Source organism: Lytechinus variegatus, chromosome 2 (genome assembly GCF_018143015.1).
Source record: "Lytechinus variegatus isolate NC3 chromosome 2, Lvar_3.0, whole genome shotgun sequence".
Classification (NCBI taxonomy): domain Eukaryota; kingdom Metazoa; phylum Echinodermata; class Echinoidea; order Temnopleuroida; family Toxopneustidae; genus Lytechinus; species Lytechinus variegatus.
In genome coordinates, this window is record NC_054741.1 from 77,653,655 (window position 1) to 77,679,478 (window position 25,824).

Here is a 25,824-nt window from a genome sequence, read left to right on the forward strand (position 1 = left end):
CAAGTATCACAAACTTTTGAGACCAAATTTACAACCTTCATACACATGATTTGAAATTTATGGCAACATTTCTCAAGTGCATGCCAGACCCCAAATTTCTTGAAAACGTAAATTCATGTAAAATCGAATGCAAATTGTGATTTTTGCCAAATTTGTTTCATATCGTTTAATCATAATAAGTTGGATACATGAGAAATTTTTGAAATTAATGAAATACACTTCTAGGCCCAAGGGTGTCAAAATAGCCCAGTGTTTTGGGGTTTAACCCTAAAACAACTGTTATTTGGACCCCTATCAGGGAAGGGGGGGGGGGTAATCTCGGACTTCTATCGTTGCGAAATTTGCGCAGTGGTAGTGTGCGATAAAATCTACAAGGCTATATGGTAATTTTTTTTAGATTTTTCATTTAATGATTTATGCTAATTCATGCATGAAATAAAACATTTTGCTCTAATGAACTATCATACGGCCCCAAAACTGCTATTTTTTATTCAGACTCTTTGTAGGATCCCGATCAAATCATATGTACTTCAAAAAGAAATTTAATATCTCATGTTATTTCTTTTGTGTTTTTTAACTTTTTTTATAAAAACAGTTGTAGACGTAATTCTGATCATAAACAAGACAAAATTAAGTTTAATCAGTAAAAAGTAGAAATAATGAATCTATGAATTTGCATTGGATTTGTACATGAATTCACATTTTTGAGCAATTTTGAGTCCGACATGCACCTATGTTGTGTAATTTTGTAACTGCGTACCCAGGCATCGCAAATTTGGTCTAAAAAGTCAGCAAGCGGCGTGGTTGAAAAATTTCGCACAGCGGATTTATCACAAAAAATGGGGAGCGGAATCCACCCCCCCCCCCCCAAACTTTTTTTATGGTTTCAGCCAATATAAAGCTTTAGGAAAAGGTCAGTAGTGTATGCATTAGAGTATCATCTAACATTCCAATATTACATAAGTGAAGTGGTTATTTCCTTTTGATTGGGCACCAGATCTGAATTGAATTTTGAAGTAAATTTATCCAATAAACCACATTTCTAGTTTATGTCCTTAACACTATTTCTGTTTTGGGTTACATGGATCATCAATATCTTGTAATGGAATTGAATGGCAACATGCACTTTGGGATTACCAAAACTAAAGATAGTCTTTTACAAGTTGGATTTGAAATTGATGACATGTTTAAAGGTAGAAGTAATTGAAGGATATAAGTTTCAATTGTATTACACTAATGAAACACTTCTTGCAATAAACAAAACAAACTCAATTATACCAAACTATTTACAATTTCAAATGTTTAATGAAAATTAATGTTTGCACAATCAATATTCTCAGAAAATGAACTGAAAAATTTTGCATATTATGAGCAAGGGAAAATGAGAAAATTAAAATGATGCAGCTGAAACTAAAATCATCAATTTCTGATGAATTCTAGATGTGAATTCGTTAAAATAAATAATAGTGAATTCAATGACATACAGGTAACCTTGCATTAATTGACCTTCCATTTGGAAGTCAAAAGTTTGCTTAAGATAAGATTATGCATAACACTGTACATCCTTATCTGTGGTCCCAACAGATTGGACAGTTACCTAACAATGTTTCACTTACTTGGGTAAAATATGTTGGAGTGTAGTGGTTTCATGGTACACTATGTATTCATTCGTGGGCATGTATCTGAAAAATTCCTACACTCTTCTCCTTCGTCATGGAAACCTCCAGACTTTATAAAAAAATTATCTGGAAAAAAAATTGTCATGAGTAATCTGTACACATTTCCGTTTACTTGGTATTTAAATTCTTCAAGAATCTTATATGACACTGAATCTGCTATTTATTGAACATTTTAATACAATCCTGTGTGGTGTAATATGATATACCAGCATACAAAAACATTTTCGCATAACTCTTTTACGGGCGACTAAAATTTAAAAGTAATAATAAATTAACACACACATTACAAATGACTTAATTTGCAGCAAATTAATCTTGACCTGAAAAAAAATAAGTATCGAGAAAATTACAAAATATCCAACAAGTAATGGGAAAATGCTGACTTTTCTTCAATGGCATGTAAATCTCATTAAATCCTAATCAAACATAGCACAGCAGCAGCATTCATTTAGATTTATCTTGTTAGAAATTAATACGTAGAATTTCTGCTTCAAAGCAAAAATCTGATTGCACTGAACTTACTATTGATGGCAACTACCATGGTAACAGACAATCAAAATCAAAGTGTCAGTGGAAGTTTCAATAAATAGTAAGTTCTACACAAATTGACTGTCTCAAACGACATTTTTGAGGTCAAGTGGGCTGGAGGGGGGGGGGGTTATATAAACAGTGTTAATGTTTAATAATATTTGCATGCATGGAATGGTTAAATCACATCTCTCTATAATCACATCTTATATAAAAAAATAATAATGCACCAAAGAATTGGATACAATTACAATAAGCATTCATCAATTACCAAAATAAACTGTTTATTTTTAACGGTAGTACTTTCAAAATGGATGCCAATGATCTAAAATGGAAACGATTTCAGTCTCATTTTCAAATTGCAATCTTATCTCTTCTTGATGAATGCAATCAACAAGGCTTGTGAAAGAAAGAGGTTTGACTCTAAATCTGAAATATAACATACCTCCATCTATAATTGTCATTGAAGTGAGAATATAATGAACTTATCTCAATAAGCTGAGCTAGCAATGGTCTTGCGCTCACAACCCTAATATAATAAAAAGGCTGAGTCATTTTGACAACCTAAAAAGACAGGGGGGCTTGTTTTTATATTGTATTCACTTAAAGTATGACCAAACAGCCTAAAAACAAATTGTAATTAACAATACCAAGAATGACCATTAATTTATGAAATCAAGCTTGAAATTCAATTTGTATTACAAGAAATCATTCTTTTAAGAAATTTCATTTCTGTCAGGCATGTACATAATCATGCTAAGCTTCTGAACCAGGCATACAAGCATTGCAAAGATGGTAAGAGCTCCTCATGGTCCAAACATAAATAAATATATGTAGCAGCTCTGTGATTAATGTGTACTATGAGGTGCCAACTCTGACATAAGGGTTTAATCCATGAAAACTCCACAGCACTCCATACACTTAAGGTAAAATGCAAAGAATCCATTTACTATACCTAGATCACATGGCAGATCTAGTGAATACCTCATCTTTAATTTTAATTGGTCCTGGCTCTAAGCCTTATATATAAAAGGAATTTATGATTTCCAGTTACAATTACAACTCCACATTTGAATACTTATTGTAAAAGCAAAATATATCAGAAGAAAACAATGTGTAAAATTCAGAGACAATCTGAAAGGTAGACTGTATATGAAACGGTATATTCTCAAATGATTTTGTACAAAGATCTTTCCAATTTGCCTTGTTCAGACAGCCACCCAAACTGATTCTTGGTAAACATATGACTAGCATGACCTATTTAAAATACTCCAATTTACAAGAATCTGTCCAATGTAAATTATCCTGAAGTTTCGACCCATTTCTTGTATTACTGCATCCACCGTTTTCATCCATTTACAAAGTCAATTTTCCTTCAATATAAATTAAAATAAGCCCAAATATTGAGTTATTTTAACAGTTCCTTATTTACAAAATAATCTTTTTGATGCCCCTGAGATTTCTCCATTATTTCACATCCATACAAGGGCAACAATATTGTGTCCTGTTATACCAATCATTTTTATCCAAACTAGTCATTAAAAAAAATGGAAATTAGACTTGGTGGAAATTAGATGAAATAGATAATAGACGAACAGGTTGTAGACAAAATTGGTATAGACCATGTCAAGAACAGAGAATTAGACCAAGTGGTAGTATACCAACTGATAAGTCACCCTAACAATCGTTGAAATGACTGACTCATAAAGCTCACATCTATACTCTATTGGATACATAGCCTCACTCAAGTTATTCTGTCAATCAGACTGCTATGTTTAAAACTCATTTACCTACTGGAACGGATATGGGAATTACAGAATTTGCTACTCATTGGCTTAAAACATTGGTAACATGATTCTGGAATCATAAACAAATGACAGATTTAATTTGCCTCTTTCCACATAATCTCTTGCAACCATTAAATTTGATAAGTGGAATATGACCAAGAAAAACACATAGGGAGATTACAAAATTATTAATACAGATATACCATTAGAGTGGAAAATTGTTTTACCACATAAGTACAAGGTGTAGGATTAGCTAGAATTTTAACCTCCGCAGACCCTGGAACAAGTATCCGTCTACAACCAATAATTTGTTGGGTTTTTTAGAAGTCAATCACATGTATCATATCATTAGCAGATGAAATGACGATATGGAACAAGATTCTGTTTTCCTTAGGAACCCAATTGTCTCCTTCACCTAGGCAGAGAGTAGATATAAATAAGACTTTCCCCGACTATTTCCGATGGTCGTCCAAACTGCCCTTCAAATCATCCAAAAGTCTCTCTGATGATGAAATTTTATATTTTTGGTGTTACTAAAAAATAGCCATCCCTGGATTGAAACCACCCCTTTAAATAGAAGATGGAGAAAGTCTGTTTCAAGAGGCATCTTTGGAATCCCCGCTTCCACCTTCATCTTCTTTTGTTGTCTCCTTTTTACTCTCCTCTCCCTTTGTTTCTTCATCTGCCTTCACCGTTTCCTTGCTAGGTGCTTCTCCATCTGTTGTCTTCTCAGCGTCTTTCACCGTCATTCCACCAAGCTTCTCCGCTACATCATCAGCATCTTTCTCCGACTTCTCAGCCTGCTTGGACTCATTCTCTGGTTTCTCATCGGATTTTTCTTCTAAAAAAAAAAAGAAAAAAACAAACATCATGATAACTTCTGGCAGATGTTTGACTGTATATATAAACAAAGTCTATTCTAACAGGTAGGGGGTACAAGTTATGAATTTGAAGCCATCAGTTTACTTTCCTAACACAAATCCTTCTCTTACAATTATCCACAAACTAGTTAATGAAACGGCAGACCTATTACATTCCAATGCAAATCATCAAAGAGTTTGGCCTTTTAAAGAGATTTTCAGAGCATATCTGATGGATCTCCAAGAGATATGGTTCCTCTCAATCCAATCAATGTAGAACGAAATGTGAGAAAATTATTCATTTGTTTTCAACAATCCATTTACAAATAAAAATCTATGAAAAACTGTCAATAATCAAAAAGGCTTCACGCTTACAGTTTGGAAAAACACAAGGCAGCGTTCCTCCAAATCCCATATATTTATAATCTGGCACAGGGTAGTCATTGCATTAAAGTATATCATACAACTCCCAAGAATGTTCCGTAATCTGACTGGTCCAAATCGGATCACATGATATTCAGCAATTGCACTATTGCATCCAAAATGCAAAATCCTGCACTCCGACGTCAGAGTGCAGGACAGTGCGAGTTCTGGAATTATCTAGGATTGAGATCAAATAAAGCATTTGGGGCAACTCAGTGGGGGGGGGGGGGGTGTATAAAACCAACAATACATGCATTCTTGTGCATAGAGGACCTAAATAATGAATTCTGTGCTCGACTCGCCAAATGGATAAACCGCACTCTGTCCTGTGGACCTTGGTGCGGTATATCTAGTGGCTCTTCTCGCTCATTGTTCATTATTTGGCCCTGCATGCACACGCTTATGTGCATTATTTGTATGATGAAGAACACTGTTATGCCAAAGCAAGTATGTAAGACATTCTTTCTGAGGTCAATATTGGTTGTGCGAATTCATGCTAATTAGGATATAAAGAGAAGCATACCCTGACTTTCAGCTTCCGCTTGCTGATTAATAGAACCTCCGATCTTCTCAAGTAGTTCAAGCTGTTTGGCTAGAGAGACACAGAAAAGCAGGTTTAAATCAAACTAAGTCATTTTGTAATTAGCTCTAGAGCTACTTATTCTGCCAATGACTTTTTCTATTGTAGTAAGCTTGCCTAGTATACCAATATGTGATATTCAACCCTAAAAAGGGAACCACTGCATGGACCAGGTGACACAATTTGTAAACAACGTTAATTTACAATTGGGGATGATTCTATTATATTGTCCGCTTTGAACTAATTGGCCATCACTGGCTAGTGCTACATAGGCACTTGCCTGGGGCAAGTAAAAGTTAGAGTTGGGCAAGTGGTCTGAAGACAAAACTTCTTGCCCGAATTGGGCAAGCAAAATTCTCACATAGAATGAGTAAAATTATGGTCTATATGATATGCTGACCTTAATTTTGGACATGGCAGGCAAGATAAAATCACTAATACTAAATAGGTTCATTATTGCGGATTGAAATAATTGCTAGAGGGTATTCATTTGTCTCGCAATCTACTATGGTCAACAAGGAAATTTGTGATCACTCTCGCAAAAAGTGTTCACTGGCTTTCTAGGAAATTCGTGATCACTCTCGCAAAAAGTGTTCACTAGCTTACAAGTTCACGAGCTTTCGGGTGCCGCTGCAACTCTTTATCAAGAGACGAAAATTGTCCGATATCGTACTCTATTTATACTAATCGCCAAGACCGTACGCACAAACGCGAGAACAATAGGTGGGCACTGATCCGTTGTGTGATTGGTCAGGAGTTATGCAAATAAGCCGGGGGTATATGCAAATACGCCATGGGTCGGCAATATGCAAATGAGACCAAAATTGGCGGGCTCGCTAGTTTCCCGTGGGCGGGGGTTGACTAGCTGAGCAGTCCCTCGATCGGGGCCGGGAAAGAGAAATGCAGTAACAAATAGATCAGTTCATGAGAGATAAAGGTCAATGGTTTATAAAACAGCAAAACTTTCTTTTGAAGAGGTAAAACTTTTATTTTCAATTATTTTTTTCTGGCAAGTGAAATAGATTTTTGGGCAAGTATATTCCAACTATTTAAAAATTTACTTGCCTGCCCGGGCAAGTGCTTCTAAAAAGTTATGTAGCACCCTGAGTACCTTTCATTGCTTCAAGAATTTTTGGCAAAAAAAATTCTCACCTGCAGCAGCCTCTTTCAGCACTTTTTGACATTCTTCAAATTTCTCCTTGAATTTCTTCGCATCTGGAACAACAAAATGTGATACAAATAAAAAAAAAATAAGTAAATGCTTTTCATGAACCTTGCACATTGCAAGAATAATTACATATGGACCAGAGACCTTTACAAATATCACAAAATTGTACAAAACAAACTCAGTAATAGTGTCCACCTCAGCTATTCCTCAAGCAAATGTTTCCTTAGCTTTTTTTTTCAAGATTAAAAATAATATTTTTTCAGGAACCCAGTATACATTTATTTACTAAATAATTACCCACTGGCATTAATAGAATATCCATTATTAAATTAACCACATCTTTAACGAGACCACTGCCTCAAAATGAGACCAATGCGATCATCAATTTCAGTATAGTATCAATTTCTTCAAGTAGTAATGATTTTTAATGTTATTGAAAGTTAGGATGAAATCAAAAGGGGAATTCCCTTATTCTAGAAATTAACAAACTATTACTTACTCTCTGCATTGCCAAAGCGGATAGCTAAGGTCTCTTGTTTAGGTTCTTCATCAGCAAAGTCTGCTAGCGTGTTCCAAACAAAGGCTTTATCACTGCCACAGTTTGGCTTCAGGACCATATGTGACTGGACTGAAAGAAAGACAAATACAAAGGAATAAAAAGAGATATTTTTTATATGTTAAGTAGGGACAGTGATTTTCCGCGATCGCGGAAAACGGACAGAATTCATGGAAAGGGCCTTTTGAATCGGAAAGTGGCATTTCAAACGGAAAATCACGGAAAACGTATTTTCCCTCAAAATACACAGAATAGCAACACAAATTACTCCAAAAACACAACAAAATGAGAATATTAAATGGCCACAAAACCCCAGAAAACACAATCTCACTTTGCTACAATCATGACAATTCACAAATCGTGACTGCACTCGACATCAGCACACTCGATTGTACCCCGTCCCCGCGCCCGTACCCGGCCGGCCAGCCGCGTTGGGCTTCGCTGCACTGTACAAATATCGTTCCAACTACACGGTTGTGTGTTGCTGCCCTCTACGTTTGAAGATGGAACAGCACGATATCGTGGTCTTAAAATCCAAGATGGCAGATTGGCAAACGCCGTTGACTGATGATAACGATGTAAAAAAACTCCCAAATTATCGATGAAAAATATCATTTCACCGTGAAATAATGCTAATAATGTGAAAGGTGAGGATGTATGCATGTAAAATGTATTTGTAAAAATATTATATACACCCGCATAGATCCGATTAGAACGGATTCTTTTGTGTTGTTAATACAGTAGCAGATACATTTTGACCAGTGCGAGTGTACGTGTAATTTTGCTATTCAATTATATCATTTAATTTCGTCAAATATCCTCATCCTGTATCACCACCACCACCTCCACACTTCCGACATGTATCAAAACACACAAATTTGAATTCTTTTTTACATGTTGTGAAATATGGACTCACAACAGTATTGTCACTTTTCTGTGTGCACAAAGTCTATGGGGAAACGGAATTTCCGTTTTCTGACATGCTGAAACAGAATTTGAGATTTTCCGAAACGGAAAACGCAATTTTTTTAAACGGAAAATCACTGTCCCTAGTTAAGTTTGTTAAATCTGTAATTGTTTTGCACATGTTTCGGGCTTAGAATACTTCATGGGGATTGGTGAAACATGTAAAAAAGAATTCAAATTTGTGTGTTTTGCTCACTGTTTTGATATGTCGGAAGTGTGGTGGTGGTGGTGAAACAGGATGAGGATATTTGACGAAATTAAATGATATAAGATTCTGAATAAATTTTGGATTGTTAAACTGAAAAGTTATCATGCTATTAAATTAACATGGGTTGAATGTGCAAAAAGGTTGAATATTGTTTCATTGAAATGCAAAAGAATGACTCACTATAATGATTTGCACATATCTTGAATGTCTTATCCCTTCTCATGAGTACCCTAACATGACCATCAGGATCATCTTTTTTCTTCAATAGTTTGATCTCTCCCGTTCCTCTCTCTTTCCACTCTGCAGGACTTTCCTCATTGGCGTATCGATAAAGCCTTGCCCTCCTGTCAAAGTTGAACAAAATATTGAATTGTTAAACAGTAAAAGAGATGACATTCATCTTGATAAAATATTCAGTTGACCATTTTCACATTAAAAAAACTCTTTTTCCAATATAAATGTTTTCTAAATAAAGTCATTAAGTCCTTGCTCTCTGAAAAAAAATTGTGTAACTACTCAGTGTAATAAAATGGTTTCACATAATCCCTAGACTACCTTGATGTGAAAAGTAAAATCAAGAAAGGGTTTTCAGAATACACATTTTTCTTTAATATGTAGTTCATGCCAAGACATTTGTAATCAAGTAAATCAACCATGCACATATTCAGAAATATTGACTATATTCTAATTTCACACCAGAGAAATAAAATGAAAGGATCGCAAATTTCATAAGAAAAATGAACTCACAATTTGACTAGTTCCTCTTCATCCTCCTCCATGCTTTTGACATCCACTGGCTCGAGTTTGACAATGGGTTCAACGTAGATATCAGGGCTGGTGGTTTCTTCTTGCTGCATAAATCAAACCAAGAGGGAAGAAAATTCAATTTATAACACCATCAAGGATAATCAAACCTGCAAACAAGATTTGACTGAAAGCCGGCTACATTCAGACATCATATATTTTAAGTAATCATTACAAGTACAGCTGTACTTTGGCTAAGAAACAGTTTGTTCATACCAAGCCAGTTATCAGTCAGATGACTCAGATCCACAGATTTTTCATCCATGCACAACATTACACCTTTAAATCAATAAGATTGAGAGTTGCATGTCGTGTGCGAGTTTGTATTTAACGTGAGACTTAAATATGACACTGTAGTGTGACACTAGTCCTGCACTGTACACATAATTTTGTGAAACATCCCAGGAGTGACAACTGATTTCAAATTTAAATGTCAGATTTCATATTACAGCACTTTTAACACTGCAAAATAATTTTCAACCACTAGTACATATAGGGGGAGTGGGGTAAATAAGGCCCCCTTTTTGTAATTCCAATCAAGCAGTAGAAACATAATTAGATATATAATACTCTATGATAAAGTAGACCTACATTATCCAATATCTAAATTGCATATTAATGAGCATTTATTACTATTGGAGAGGTGCCTTGAATTTGTGTTGCATTATTCGAAGTAAAAATAGTTCAGTTGATTTTATATAATCACTAAACAACTAGTAACATCAACAGTATCAATTGATATTTAGTTATTTACCAAAAAGCCACCATTGCAGAATTATATTTATGAGTCCAATGCAATATTATGGAAAACAAGGCAAAAGCGATTTTGTGTCTCGCCCACTTATGAAAATAACCAAAAATATTGTGACTTGCGAGGGCATGCAACAGAATTGTATAGAAACTTCATTGCGAAATGACTGGGATGGAATAACACTTGTCATAAGAGCCTTGCATGTAATTTGTAAACTTTAATGTTGACCTGAAAATGACCTTTGACCTTACCATGCGACTTCCCACTGCAGCATAACATGCAGGTCGCCTAAGTACATCTACACGTACCATCCAAGTTTTGTTGTAAAGTGACTTACAATGTACGGTTGCGGAGTTAGGTGTCATAAGAGTCTTGCATGTACGTGTAAACTTTAACGTTGACCTGAAAATGACCTTTGACCTTACCATGTGACCTCCGACTGCAGCAAAACATGCAAGTCCCCTAAGTCCATCTACAATCCAAGTTTGGTTGAAAAGCGACTTACAGTTGTGGAGTTATGTGTCATTAGATTTGTGACGGACGGACGACATTTGGATCCCTAAGTCTCGCCTTCACCTCTGGTGGGCGAGACAAAAATGAATTTAAAGGACAAGTCCACCCCAACAAAACTTGATTTGAATAAAAAGAGAAAAATTCAACAAGCATAACACTGAAAATTTCATCAAAATCAGATGTAAAATAAGAAAATAAGAAAGTTATGGCATTTTAAAGTTTCGCTTATTTTCAACAAAATAGTTATATGAACGAGCCAGTTACATCCAAATGAGTTGATGACATCACTATTTCTTTTGTATTTTATTATATGAAATATTTTTATTTTCTCGTCATTGTCATGTGAAATGAAGTTTCATTCCTCCCTGAACACGTGGAATTCCATTATTTTAACATTTTGTGCTTCAGGCAATGAGGTCCTAATCATCAAATTCGTAAAAATTGAAATATTGTATAATTCAAACAATAAAAAACAAAAGAAATAGTGAGTGACGTCATCGACTCTCTCATTTGGATGTAACTGGCTCGTTCATATAACTATTTTGTTGAAAATAAGCGAAACTTTGAAATGTCATAACTTTCTTATTTTACATCCGATTTTGATGAAATTTTCAGCATTGTGCTTGTCTGATTTTTCTCTATTGATTTAAATCAACATTTTTCTGAGGTGGACTTGACCTTTAAGATTGTGTTTTCTGTTTGTTTTTAACGGTGCTCTCATTAAAAAAATACATATACAACATGTATACGACAACAAAATTATTCGATCACAACAATAAATGTTCTATTTTATCATTTTCAGTAGATAAGGCCTTATATTTTAAGATTTGAGAAGTATAAAGCCGTTAATTGGATAGAAGAGATTTCGCAAGCACATGCAAGCTTTGTTACACTTAAATACAAGTGCAAAATATACCATGGGATATAACTAAAAAAAAATCACCATCATTTAATATCACATTGGTGAAAACCAGATGAAGGCGGAAAGTGCAGTGCAATACATAATATACAATATAGAATAACAATAATGGTGATTTCTATAAATCATAAGACATGTCTTATAAATTATCGAAAGTCTAGTTTTGCATAATTCGCAGGTCATTCCTACATGTAGCTTCATCTATGGGGCCTGGGGCCCTCCTGCCAATTACTGCCCCGTTCACCGACAGTTACTTCATTATGTACCTACATGAACATGCTTTATTTGGCAGTGGGCACTTTAGCGTACATGATCTAGTGTGAAGATGTCTACATTGCATATTACATAATTTGTAACCATACATTATCATGTATTAACAGGGGTGTGAGTGGTCACAAATAAAAAGATCTGAAAAAAGCTGAAGAGTGTTGAAAAAGTCTGAAATGGAAAGAGCTCCCATACTTTTTGTAGAGGAAAGCCCAAAATAGGCTGAAATTAAGCTGAAAATCCAAACAAAAAAAATCTGAAATGAGCTAAAAATCTGAACTCTCACACCCATGTAATTATCCAGGGGGAGGGGGGCTCATTTGCATCATAGTAGAGTGTAGGGACAGTGATTTTCCGCTATCACAGAAAACGGATAGAATTCACGGAAAGTTGCATATTCAAACGGAAAATCACGGAAAACGTATTTTCCCTCAAAATACACAGAATTGCAACAGAAATTACTCCAAAATCACAACAAAATGAGAATATTAAATGGCCACAAACCCCCAGAAAACACGATCCGACTTCGCTACAATCATGACACAGGCCTCGAAATAATCGACGGCCATGGCCGTCGATGCCCTTCTTCTTTTTGCTAAAAGTTACAGCCACTAATACATGTAATGTGCCCCTTTTTATATGGCTGTGGTGCCCTTTTTCTCATAAATGTGCCCTTTTTCTGATATATAATGTGCCCCTTTTGAGAGTCTGCACCTTTTTTTCTGAGCGAGGAAAACTTTTCTCCGATCTCAAAAAGTATTCAATACCTTAGCTTTACCAGTGACGTCCAGTGCATGTATGCAGTCTAGTCCGAAGCCGTGCCGAACGATGAGCTAGCTATACACAGCTGGCCGGCCGGCCGGCCGCTAGCGCGCTTTACATATGCTATGTAAGCTGCAGCATAAGAATGGACGAGCGCGAGCTCCGTATGTGTACTACACAAATGTCGCGCGCGCTGTACTGTCCTGGCGAGCGCGCGTGATGCGTAAGTACAGTACTTTGAATGGGAGTGTTTCATAATTACTTGGCATGCCATGAGGTAATTTGGATAAAGAATTAGATGAAATTAATTTACTTCTATCAGAGGTACTTCTACTTGATTTGTTAATATGTACATGTTACATGTTGGATGTCAAATTCAAGACTCAAAGCAATGCAATGATGTGTTATCCTGTCCTGAAGTGATTCTGAAGAATAATGAAACTTTCTTTTAAAACCTTATACAGTGAGTGTTGTCAGACTATTAAAGTTCATTTTTTCTTAAAGGATACACACAAAGAAAATTCACGAAAGTGATGATTATAGACAAATTATATATGAATGGAAAGGTCTTGTCTTTTTATACACAAACATGTCACTAAAAAGTCTTACAGATGTTGTGGAAATGCAAGAAATGACATTAATAGAGACCCTTCTCAGCCCCCCAGCCGCCCCCAGGCAGACATTCACGCGATCGAAAACAGTCGAGAAGAATGACGTCACATGATCGACTACACACTATCTCTCTGTGCATAAATACACTGATACACCTTCCTGGTCTCTATTTTTCTTCGAATTTACCGTTTTCTTCATGTGTTGTGATATCCGATTTCGACATCTTCAGACTATAAGAGAACCAGAACTGTGTTACTTTGTCCATTTTTATTGAATTATGAACTGGAAAGACCGATTTTGTCCACTCGACAGTCTTCGTTGTGTTGCTCTGATTCCAAGCTGTACGGTCCCATTCACTTGCTGCCGATGCAGGTTACGCTGTTTGATCCAGTCAAAAGTCAAGGTAAGCATGTTTGGAAACTGTAGTCTGTACTTGTTCTGACGATGCATTCAGGTCAGATGACAGATACAGATCTGATATAATTTTAGAATCATGCATTTTGGCATGACTACTATTAAAATTAAAAAGTCTTTATTTTAGAAATAATGTTTTTGCACAATTCCAGCAGATTTTTCTTCACAAAGACTTCAGTCAGATTTCTAATTCTAAATAAACTGGTCAGGACTCAGGCGATTAAATTATTTAGGAGCACTGGCATGGACCATGGCTGAAAATATGCTGTTTCAGAGGAATGTTTGGCATTATCGTAGTTTTTGTCCCCAGTCCATTCACTGCCGTTTATTTCGTCAACGGCGGTGATCCACTCCCGTTGACTTTGTACACAACGAGCGCACAAACACCAAATTTCACGATAAGGCCGAATGTTTTCACGATAAGGCCAAATGTTTAAGTTTTTATTATACACAGGTCTAGTACCCAATGCGTTTATGCTCAGGAGGGCCCTGTATCGTATACATCCAGATACACAGAATTATATCACCATAAATAATGCCGATGTCATGAAGCAAGACAAATTTTCAGCAGTGGTTACCCTGATCATGCTGATTCCTGGCCAAAACTAGAGTCTGGTGTTTCTTTCTGATTAGAGTGCTTCTACATATGAATGCGTAGTGCCTTCAACATAAAACAATGAAGATAAATGCACTCTTTGTAATGACACAGAGTACCGTACCTCAAGTGATTCACTACCGCTAAGTGGTAAGTAGAGTGGGGCCTACACAAACATCACTTGAGCGTTGAGGTAGAGCACCAGTGTTCTGAGTGGAATTTTTCAGGTGTCTAAACCTACTATTATTTGTTGTTGACCGGGAATTACATGCCACCGCGCGTTGTCAATCATCAAGATAATGAAATTCATACTTTGATTTGATTATTTAAATTATTTCTTTATTTTTTCTCTCTTCTACACACAGATCTGCACACTTGCTGACCCTGGTGACTTCTGGTCTCTGCTCGCTACTTCAATCTGGGAGATTCCATCATGTCTTCTTACTGATTTGGATATAGCCATTTTTTTTCACTCTTTCCAGGAGCTACGATGCAAGTTTTGGACTGATAATGATGCAACAGAAAATTTATCTTTATCGATCTTGGAAACGATTTTGAGCACAGTTTTGGAGAGAACTAAAAAATTGACTTGGACAGGAATACAGCTTGTCGAAAATAAGAACACACAACTTAAAACGAAAAAAACAATTTTAATGTTATTAGGGCATTTTGCAAGAAATTTTCTAATCAATCACACGTCCCAAATCAAGGGTAAGTCCTTTGATTAAAGACAAACATGTACATGTAGTTGAACTGCTATTGCAACTCAACCTTATTACGCTTGAATTTGAATTTAAGACTTACGCTTGATTTGCAATGGAACATAAGTTTCTTGCAGTGCCCCATATTTGTGTTTTGTTATCAGATATCTAACGTGCTGATTTTTCTCGAAAGGTATAATATATTTGTCCTTTTAAACGGTATTTGAATATGGGTACGCCTTTTATTTGTTTTCCACAATATTTATTGCATGTACATGTATGAACAGAAGTGAAATATTTATTGTGAAGCACTGAATGTTGTGTGCTGTTGTGTGATGGTTCATCATTTTTTTTTGTTCTAAGACTGTAAGCCTGGTGGGTGTGAGGAAGTGGCCTGGATGAAAGAAAAGTGAACATGTGCCCAATTACAGATTTGCATATTTTAAGACAATTTTGTTTCTGGATAAATATTGCTATGCATTCCCTACATTAAGAGTAAAGGAGAAGTCCACACAATCAAAAATTCATTTGAATTTAAAGAAAAATAAGATATTGCAGGAAATTTCATAAAAACTTTAATTCAAATTAATATAATTACTACTCTAACATTGAGAAATTTTGCCTAATTTATAAAACGATGATATGCTCATCTGTGTCGATGTGCAAATTACACTAACCGTTATGTCACACGCACTAAGTTCTTTTGTATTTTGTTGTTTGATATATTTACATGACATGTAGATTTGATATTTCATTTTCTATTTATTTTCTGAAAAATTTTCAGAGGGATTTTAATTCCTCCAAATAACATTTAGAGTTACAGTTCCGTAAATGTAAATTGTGTTCGGATGAAGAAATTCCTATACTCAAATCTGCAAAGAATTAAAAAACAAAATGCCACAAAAAAATTAGAAACGAATGTGATGTGACAACACTAATTTGCATATCATTGTTTTGTGACTGTTTTGAGTAAAAACAGCAAGGGAAATTACTCTATTCAAATAATTTTTAGTTGATGTGGACTTGACTTTTAACTCATCCTGTACCCCTCCCATCCCAAATAAGAGTAGAATCTAATCAAGAACTTGAAAATCAAAAGCAGCAATTAAATAAGATTTGATAAATACAGGTCTGAATGGGATTTCACAAGAAAAAAAAGCTGGGTAGGGACGAGAAGGAATTAAAAAAAAATAACCAAGTTAATCCGAGTTTTGAACCAGGGTCCTCGCACACGACAAAACGATGGCCAACACGTTTGGCCACAGACCACTCCCTACATTGTAGCGTGCTTTTAAGATATATCAAACAAAGTCCGCTCGCCGCTGTGGGCTAATCATGTTTCGGCAATTCAACTGCAATTTCAATCATTTCGCGATGGATATTGCCATGTTATTTTGTGGTTCCTGACTTTGTTACGACTTACGTAATGAAATTTCATAATTTTTTTTCAGTCGTGACGAAGAATGTCTATGCTTTATATTGATTATAATATCAATTTGTCGCAAGTGTGATTTCTAAGTGAAAATATGCTTTGTTTATTCAAATATATTTCTTGAAAAAAAATCATTTTTTCTAAGCTAAATATCGGTTACCAAAATACGTTAAATGTGCGCTTTATTTCACTGTTCAGTAAATTCAAACTTTTATCTATATAACAAGACCAATCTTGTGAGGAATAAACAATTCTAAGAGCAAAAAAACGCTGATTGGAAAGATCGTCTTCAATGGGCTGCTGTCAGCTCAGCTGCTCACGCTCATTGTGTGACGTCACTCAGCTGGAGCTCGCAAGAGGACCGATGGAAGGCAGAAATATGGCATGAAAATAAATCATTTTTGAGAGCTGATTTCTGCAAACTCTAATGACTATTTTGAAAAGTGAAGTTATATATCTGATTAGTAATACTTCCCCTTTACAATGATGACCACAAAAAGGCATTATAAAATACTTTGGATTCTTCGAGTGTCTCCTTTAAGTAAATAATGTGGTTTGGTAATGAATCTGATGTATAACATCGACTATGGAAAGCCCCCCCCCCACGCCGCGAAACTGTAACACCTACAAATAATTTATTACATGCCCCTTAAAAAGTGGCCTTGGTGCCCCTCTGTATGGCCTTGGTGCCCTCTGCTGCCTGGCCTCAGTGAAAAAGTGCCCCTCAAAAAAGTGGCCTTGCCCCCCCCAAAAATCCTATTTCGAGGCCTGATGACAATTCACACATTGTGACTGCAATCGACATCAGCACACTTGATTGTACCCCGGCCCCGTACGGCTGGGTTGGGCTTCACATCACATGCACTCATCTCGTCCCAACAACACGGTCGTGTGTTGCTGCCCTCTACGTTCGGAGATGTAACAGCACGATAACATGGTCTAAAAATCCAAGATGGCGGCTTGGCTAAAGTCGTTGACTGATGATAACGATGTCCAAAAAACCTTTAAATTATTGATGAAATTTCATTTCACCTTAAAAAATGCTAATAAGATGAAAGGTGAGGATGTATGCATGCTAAATGTGCTTGTAAATATACTTTATGCACGGTCCGCATAGATCTGATTAGAACGGATTCTATTGTGTTGTTGGTACAGTGGCAGATACAAATTTTGACCAGTGCGTGTACGTGTTGTGATTATGTGTGTACGTGTTGTGATTATGTGTAAACGGAGTTGTCACTTTTCCATGTGTACAAACTACAAAGTCTATGGGGAAATGGAATTTCCGTTTTCGTACATGCTGAAACGGAATTTGAGATTTTCCGAAACAGAAAAGGCAATTTTGTCCTTAAGAGTGTGATGGGTTCATAGGTTTCCAGTCAGAAAAAAAAACAGAAACTGGTTAATTTTACTACAGTACTGGCAAGCACAATAATACCTGACAATAGTAAACTATGATACATGTAAACTTTATTGAACAAACTGGGTATATACATGTAGGCCTACAGTACTCGCCTCTCGAAAGTGGTGATGCTACTTTCAAAACTTAGGTTTTGAGGTGCTGCTGGGTTTGTGCTCCTGGCCATGTGCATTGGGATATGAAACATTGCTTTTGCTCAAAATCTGTGCCAAGGATCTATCTGATACACCACATCAACAGCAAACCCCTTTGACACTGGTTACTTGAGCAGTGAGTTAAAAACTAACTGGGGGCTTTATTTACCCCGGGGCCAACAATCACGCCCCCCCCCCCCATCTCCCGTATGTGCAATTCCTATGTGAAATTCAATTCACATAGTCTTGTATTTTCACTTCTGCTTAACATTTGAACAAGGAAAACAGGCTTTAATAGTACATGAACCCTGCTTAAAGTCACCACCATTAAAAAAAAAAGGAAAAAAATCTAAAAGATTAAGACTAATCTCCTTAAAAAAGGCATGATCAGAAAGCGTTTCTCTCAGCAGCATGTTAGCTAAGCCCCGAAAGATGGTTGAGTATTTATGCGATTTCATCATTTCATACCTCATTTATGTGGATCAAGTCAATATTAAAAACATTAAAATTGAAAAAGAAAACCTTTCTTCGAAATTATATTATATAAGAAGAATAAGAAAGATGGCGGTGTAAACATCGAGCAAGTTTTCCATGTCTTTTTATTTTTCTCATGTTTTAAATTTATTCTTGTTTAAAGAGAAATGCCAGTAGTTGCAGTAAAGACTGATTTCATGAGAAAGTCTGTAAAACAAGGCTTAATTGTCAGTTTATCATCGCGGATCTAGATCTGGTACAGTTACATAAACTGAACTTTGTGAAATCTTGAAATCTACGCTGAAAAATGTTCACACTGAAGATAACCAACACAGATAGGCACACGTGGGACAGTGTATTATTATTGCTGGAATAAAGACCCGACGGAAGTGACCGAATCCACGCTTATTTTGCTGATTTCTCTGCAATTACACAATTTCTTCCAGAATCCTTTGGCACATATTTTTTATTCATACAAACAGACACTTGGGTGGTCATTATATTAGATTCTGTAAAAAGTCATTTTTAGATCGTTACCAAAACTGGAATTTATCTTTAAAAATAAAATCCAGTGTAGAAATGTCAGAAATGAAATTGTATCCCATTTACATAATTTAGGGCTAGATGATCTTTTAGAAGGGAAGTAGAAATCTCAGAGGCAAATTTTCAAAAAGTTTTTTGGTCGGTTTTGAGTTTTTTTAACATTTTAAATCTGGATCTGGATGTGTACGATGCAGGGCCCTCCTGGGCACAGACACATCGGGTGAGAGAGGGCGCAGCGAGGATTAGAAGGTTCTGTCAATGGCCTATTCTTGAATGAGCTTGTCGATGTCGAGTTGATGACAGAGCCACTCAGGTGTTTCCATGATAGTGCCTTAGTGGATGGGAAGAACGAGTTCCTGTATTGTTCAGTTTGAGCTACTTGTATTTGTCACTTGCCTATCTATATTTGTAATGTCAGTTTTCAAATTGTTACGTTAGGCACTGATACATCTTTTGGATTTTAGGTTGAGCAAAATTTTGGATTGGGAGAGATGGCAACAAGACAAGTAAACACACGGTGAGCTCCTGGGCCGGGCTGACGGGCTCCCCGCCACGATAGCAAGCCGTCTATGTCAAGGAGAAATTAAAAAAATATTGGGCCTAGGGCCTAAATTTTTGGCTAAAATCATGTTAAAATAATTCCTCAAAACAGACAGCTGCAAGCTGTCTAACACATGACATGACATGTCCCCATAACTGATATTTTGAAGAAAATTGAAGATGTAACATTAGATTTTGGTGGAACAAGAAAAGGGTGGAAAATAAAAATAAAGCCGCGGCCTAGGCTAGCCAGGCGGCTTCTAGCATGTCTAGAGAGTAAATCATTTACTAACATACTTACTCTCATACGAAGCCAGGTCTTCCTTCTCATTGACCCACACGACGGAAGCCAAAACCTGAAACTTTCACCCCCAAGATTTCTGCTTTCCTTCTAAAAAAGATCTAGCCATGTACATGGGATAAATTAAAACTTAATTTCCGACATTTCTACGCTCTCGTTGTTATTTTTGAACAAGAATTCATCAAAAAAAAGAAAAAAATATTGTGAAAAGACGGAAGAGACTTGCCCGATGTTTACGCCACCATCTTGTTTCCTATTGACTATTGTTCTTCGCCAACGTTACAGACTAGACCATGTAGACTCGTGCGTCGGGTAACGTTGGTGAAGAACAATAGGCTTAGGAAGCAAGATGGCGGCGTAAACATCAGGCAAGTCTCTTCCGTCTTTTCACAATATTTTTCTCATTTTTTTTATGAATTCTTTTTCAAAAATAACGAGAGCGTAGAAATGTCGGAAATGAAGTTTTAACTTTTGATTTATCCCATGTAGGCCCCCCTACATGGCTAGATCTTTTAGAAGGAAAGTAGAAATCTCGGGGGTGAAAGTTTCAGGTTTTGGCTTCCGTCGTGTGGGTCAATGAGAAGGAAGACCTGGCTTCATATGAGAGTAGGCTAAGTACATTAATAGGCCTAAATGATTTTTACTATCTAGAAGCCGCCTGGCTAGCCTAAGCCAAGGCTAAGTAAACATGGTAAAAGTACGAAATTACTTCTTGATCTGTCGTGTCGATTGACACTGACAGATCACCTAAATATTCTATTTCAATTTCTTCACTCATGTCTGTGAGTGTGGACATTGGACAAACCAATAAAATAAATCCCTTTTCCATGCATAGGCATAAGTTAGATAGATGCTCATCTAACGTTAGGGCCTAGCCCAGGCTCACTCAATTACGGCTACAGAAGATCGACAGTACAGCGGCACGAAAGACCCATTCAGTTCACGCAACAGACACAACATGTGAAAATCTATACGGTTTACGGATAAGAAATGTCGAATCGTGACAAAGTTCGTTTGAAAATCACATCTTACACATTAAGACAAATTCTAACAAATCAAAAACTCACATCTGCCATTTCGTTAGGTGGATGTCGGCGGATGACACAAAGAATCGAACTGTTAAACGAATGAATGAAATTTCGCAATTGAGATATTTACGTACGATGAACGTATTTTGTGCAATAGAAGAAAATAATAGACACTAGTTCCGGAACCATACCCTATATCATAACGAATTCAGTATGAAAATCACGAGTTACTGTCTATTATAAATTATACAGCGCATTCATCCCACCCCAGCTAAAGCGCGCGCTGGTCAAATGGATGGTCCGGCCGGCGCGGGCTGGCTAAAGATAGAGTAAAATTCACAGAGCAACATACTGAAATTTTCGTCAAAATCGGATAACAAACATAGTTATTGCATTTTAAAGTTTCTCAATATTTTGTGAAAACAGTTGTATGCACATCGTCATGAATATTCATTAGGTGGACTGATGATGTCACCCGGGATGTCACCTAGCTCACCTCCCCACTTTCCCTAATTTTCATATGAATGAAATCATAAATGTTTCATTTTTGTCTCGCGTAGCGGAGCGAGACATAGGTATCACTATTTCCGCGGCGTCGTCGCTCTATATAACGCCCCTGTATAGGGACCCTTCCTATATTTAGCTTACGTTCAATTACTGGCGTACAGGCGGGGGGGGGGGGGGGCCTTGGTTCCACACCAAAGAGGAAATTATATATAGGAGACAACGTATTGATGAATGGAAACAATCAAATGTGTTATTGCTGAATGTAATAGAAAAATATATCACATAATTAGGATTTAATTGCAAATAGGCAATTTTTTTTCCAGCTCGCTTTGCTTTCTGGCGATTTAAAAAAAAATATCCCACATTGCTGTTTTGCATGCCCCCTCAAAATATTTGGTTCATTACGCAACTGGGTTGAATAAATGTGTTGTGTAAAAGCTATTTATCCGCGATTTGATTAAAAATAGCGGCAATCTGCAAGTCAGTTTAATGGCATTGATATCAACTTAGATCCGGGGCCCTGCCCCGGACCCCATGACCGCATAGCACTTCCGTATGTGAGTATGGAAGGTTTGGGCCATTGCCCCAAAAGTTCTATAACCATGCAAGAACCAACTTAAAAGGAGGAAAGAAAAGCAAATTTTATAGAGTGTAGGATATGATTTTATTTACTGAATATAATGTCAAAAGATATCTCACAGTTTGATTCTCGATCATAAAAAGGTGATTTTTTTTTCTCGCTCGCTCGGGACTTGAGTCAAGCAGCTTTTTAGCACATGCGCCATACTGTGCCCTTTGTTTTTTTTTGTACTCTTCACGGCAAAGGATCCTGCTCACAATGGCGAACAGACCACAAAAAAGGGAATGGAAAGAGAGAAAAGTGAAATATATTATTTTCTGGATATCATGCCAAATCTATCACAAAATTGGATGTTTGTATTAAAAATGTCAGATTTTTTGCTCCCTCGCAACTTTTTTTTAAAGATGAATTCTGCCCGATACCCAATATCTGGCCCTCTCAAAAATCATCGCCTCATTACACCATAACACCTGTACACCTGTTCATACCACATGACCGGGAAAGTTTTTGCTCTCCCCCCCCCCCCCGATCCCTGTTACGCCGATGCATGAAAAAACGGAGAGCCACCGATCGACGGAGCTGATCTCGATAGGTCAGAAATTACCAAATATCCTGTTTCGTGTCGCCTTAAATATTTATGAAAAAAAAAATCGCTGCCGGGGGTGATATAAATAGACATCGGGACTTGCGTCTAGGGCAGTGGCTCAAGAGACCGATTTGCAGACTGCGGGGAGCCAGTCCTTTCATTTTATCATACTTTATTTTCAGACCCACCTATATAATTATGGACCCAATAAAGACAAGTAAAAGTAGCATAATCAAGATCGGATGGAAAATAAGATAGATGTGACATTATAAAACTTTACTTTCAGAAAAGTAAATGGGTTATAGGTCTACGCAAATGAGAGGGAATGATGTAGCTTAAAGCTTATAATTTTCATACTATTTTTGTTGAGAATGATAAAGAAGTTCTTGATTTTTGCTGAATAAGTTACAATGACAACTCTACTCTTCATAGTGAATTACTACCTCAGTTTTTAAATCATAGGAGAGAAAAACTTGACTTCTTTTTTTTTTAACAATTTCAACCCATTTTACTCAGTATCTCCTTTTCTCTCTCTCTTCTTCCTCCTCTCACCACCACTCTTCTTCCATTTTGTTATTTTACACCCCACCCTTATCTCCTTCTTTCTCTCAGTCTCCCTTAAATCCTGACCATCCTCTTCCTTATGATCTTCCTTGACTTCAGCTGTGAATATTACTCCCCTGTTTATGAACCTTACAGTAGTTGTTTAAACAGTTTAAACACATGTTTAAAATCTTACACAACATTGTTCAATTTTTAATATTTAATTCTCAATAAATTAAGCATGGTTGTTTAAACTGTTAAACACCAATTGTAGGACTATGGTTCATATAGTAAACAACATTGCATAAAATTTCAAATACCATTTTTATAAACCTATCATAGATTTTATAAGTTTTCAAAGCTCCCTTCTTTCTCGTTAAGTTTACCAGTTTACAAGTCAATTCTATCAAATATCAATTTTCGGGTAACATAGTAAAGTTCATCAGGAGAATTTTGAAAATAGTGATTCTCCAGGAAATAAGTTTTAAGGGGAGTGAGAGTGATCACTTGCTACTGCTTGCCATAAACCATTTCAGGAAGAGCAATTTATTGTTCGCCTCAGCGAATTGGATTTTTGTGTGATATGGAATGATAAATGCAGAAAAATCAGAAAACAGGCAACATCATACACAATTAAAAATTGTTTGTACATTCTATTTCTATATGACTCTGTTCTGTCATCGCTTAACCTGAATGTAGAATAAGAGTGTCAGTCAATAATTAAACTATTAGAGCCAACCTTGAAAACCTCATTCTCAGTCAAATTAGATGACACACACAAAAAAGGCAATATCAAACATTGCAAGAATGACAACAAAAAGTTCAATGAAATCAATGTTGCCTATACATCTGACGGTTTGTTTCCTAAGTTGTGGTTTGCAACTTAGTTTACGTTCCTCAATCCATTTTGTAATCAGACAAAAAAATCCCCTTGAAGAAGTGCTTTTTGTAGTGCTCCCCTTAAAACTTTTAGAAGAGCTTTTTACTGCTCCCCTCAAGATTATAAAACTGAATCCCCGATTCTATTCATTATTTTTTTTCATCAATTTTACATACAAAAGGTGTATTCAACAGAAATTTCTAAGAAATATCTCAATACAAAAATAAATCAAATACATAGGCCTCATCAACAATATGAAGAATTCATCAACATTTGTCAGACAAATTTCCTTGATTTTGATTGGCTGAGAAACACACTTTGTCAGATAAATCATCTGACAAGTCCTTTCATGAAACACTCCACTAGTCTCAAACTGTAAGGTCTATAAGGGATAGAGACAAATGTTTCCTTTAATCACTCCCTCTCAAAGACACATGAGACATAGAAAAGGGAGATATTAACTTAAGAAGCGAACCCTTTAATACCAATAGATGAATAAATAATGATGTTTTGAAAAAGTCTGCCCCTTTCTTTATATTACTTGAAATTGACTGAAACCTTGTAATAGAGCAATCTTTTTTTTTGTTTACTCATAAATGTACAGGAGCGGTAATCTGAAAACGTTCTTATCTTCATTTTGTTCTTATCTACGTCATGACCTCAAATTGGTATTCTAAAAATGTTTTTATTGTTATTGTTTTAGTGTGTTTTATCAAAGAAAAGAACTGGCTTTGTGAATATCCCTGGAGGTAAATCTAATTGATACTGGCCCAGAATCCATGTAAATCAATTTATGAAATAAAAAAAGTTTTCTTGAATTCCTGAGAGTGAAACCTATGCAACATTCCTAAGTAGGTTAAATGGCATATTTGACAATTAGTATACATGTATTCAATAGCAACTTCTCTTGAATTCTATGTTTTTTCCCAAATATTCTATCGTGTATAATCTTAGAATGTTATATCAAACATTTAAGAAATTCCTTTTCAAAAACACTTATGTGTTTATGTGCAAACTGGAAAGTATCTATGGAAACAGAGAGCCAGAGAAGCAAGTGATACCACTTAGATGACATTTGGTCTCATACCAAACACTATCAAAAATCAAAATCAATTACACATCTCACAAAAACATTTGAAACTGTTTGTAAATTAAAAGTTATTGTTTATTACAGTATAAATATAACTTTATAGCCAATAAATATAGCTAATAGCTAATGCTAAACCAAGATGACATAGAACTTTGAAAGACAGCATATCTTGCACACAAAATAAGATTAAAACACTTTTAAAGTTGACATAAGAATACATTTCAAGACACCTACCATAATTGAAGCAAGAAAAATGATTGGATACCTCTAGAGGTACCTGTGGCCTAACATAAAACAAAACATTGATAGATAAGGAAATAAAACCACTGACATATTCAATAGCATTTTTTTCTTTTGATATTGTAATTAAAACTACAATATGAATACACTGGGTCTGTGCACATTTAAAGGTAAAAATTTTTCCTGACAAAAATCATGTTTGAAATTATCATGACTCAGATTGATTTCTAAATGCACCAGGTTAGATTTTAACAATTTCATATTTCCACTTACTTCTGATAATCCAATGAATTTCAAATTTTAAATACATCAACTAACTTGCCACTTCTGGCAGTGGCTAACAAATGAATGCCATTTACAATCTATAATATATTCAATCTCGCAGTTCCTTTCACATTTGAAAAGCAATTATATACATAATTACTAGTATGGC

General features: G+C 35.9%; 1 protein-coding gene across 2 annotated transcripts; it reads right to left on the reverse strand.

Annotated features, from left to right (window-relative positions):
• Nucleotides 1–1,833: 1,833 nt before the first annotated feature.
• On the reverse strand, nucleotides 1,834–21,164 carry LOC121409138 (ran-specific GTPase-activating protein-like). 2 transcript variants are annotated; one of them, XM_041600971.1, is made up of 7 exons: nucleotides 21,005–21,156; nucleotides 9,503–9,606; nucleotides 8,936–9,099; nucleotides 7,525–7,653; nucleotides 7,010–7,072; nucleotides 5,801–5,869; nucleotides 1,834–4,835 (listed from the first exon to the last, which is right to left on the reverse strand). In XM_041600971.1, the coding sequence occupies exons 1-7, from the start codon at nucleotides 21,011–21,013 to the stop codon at nucleotides 4,591–4,593; spliced, it is 783 nt and encodes a 260-aa protein (XP_041456905.1). In that variant the 5' UTR covers nucleotides 21,014–21,156; the 3' UTR covers nucleotides 1,834–4,590. The 2 variants fall into 2 exon arrangements, with proteins under 2 accessions (XP_041456905.1, XP_041456906.1); XM_041600972.1 differs by lacking the exon at nucleotides 5,801–5,869 and having other exon boundaries at nucleotides 21,005–21,164.
• Between the last annotated feature and the right edge of the window lie 4,660 nt (nucleotides 21,165–25,824).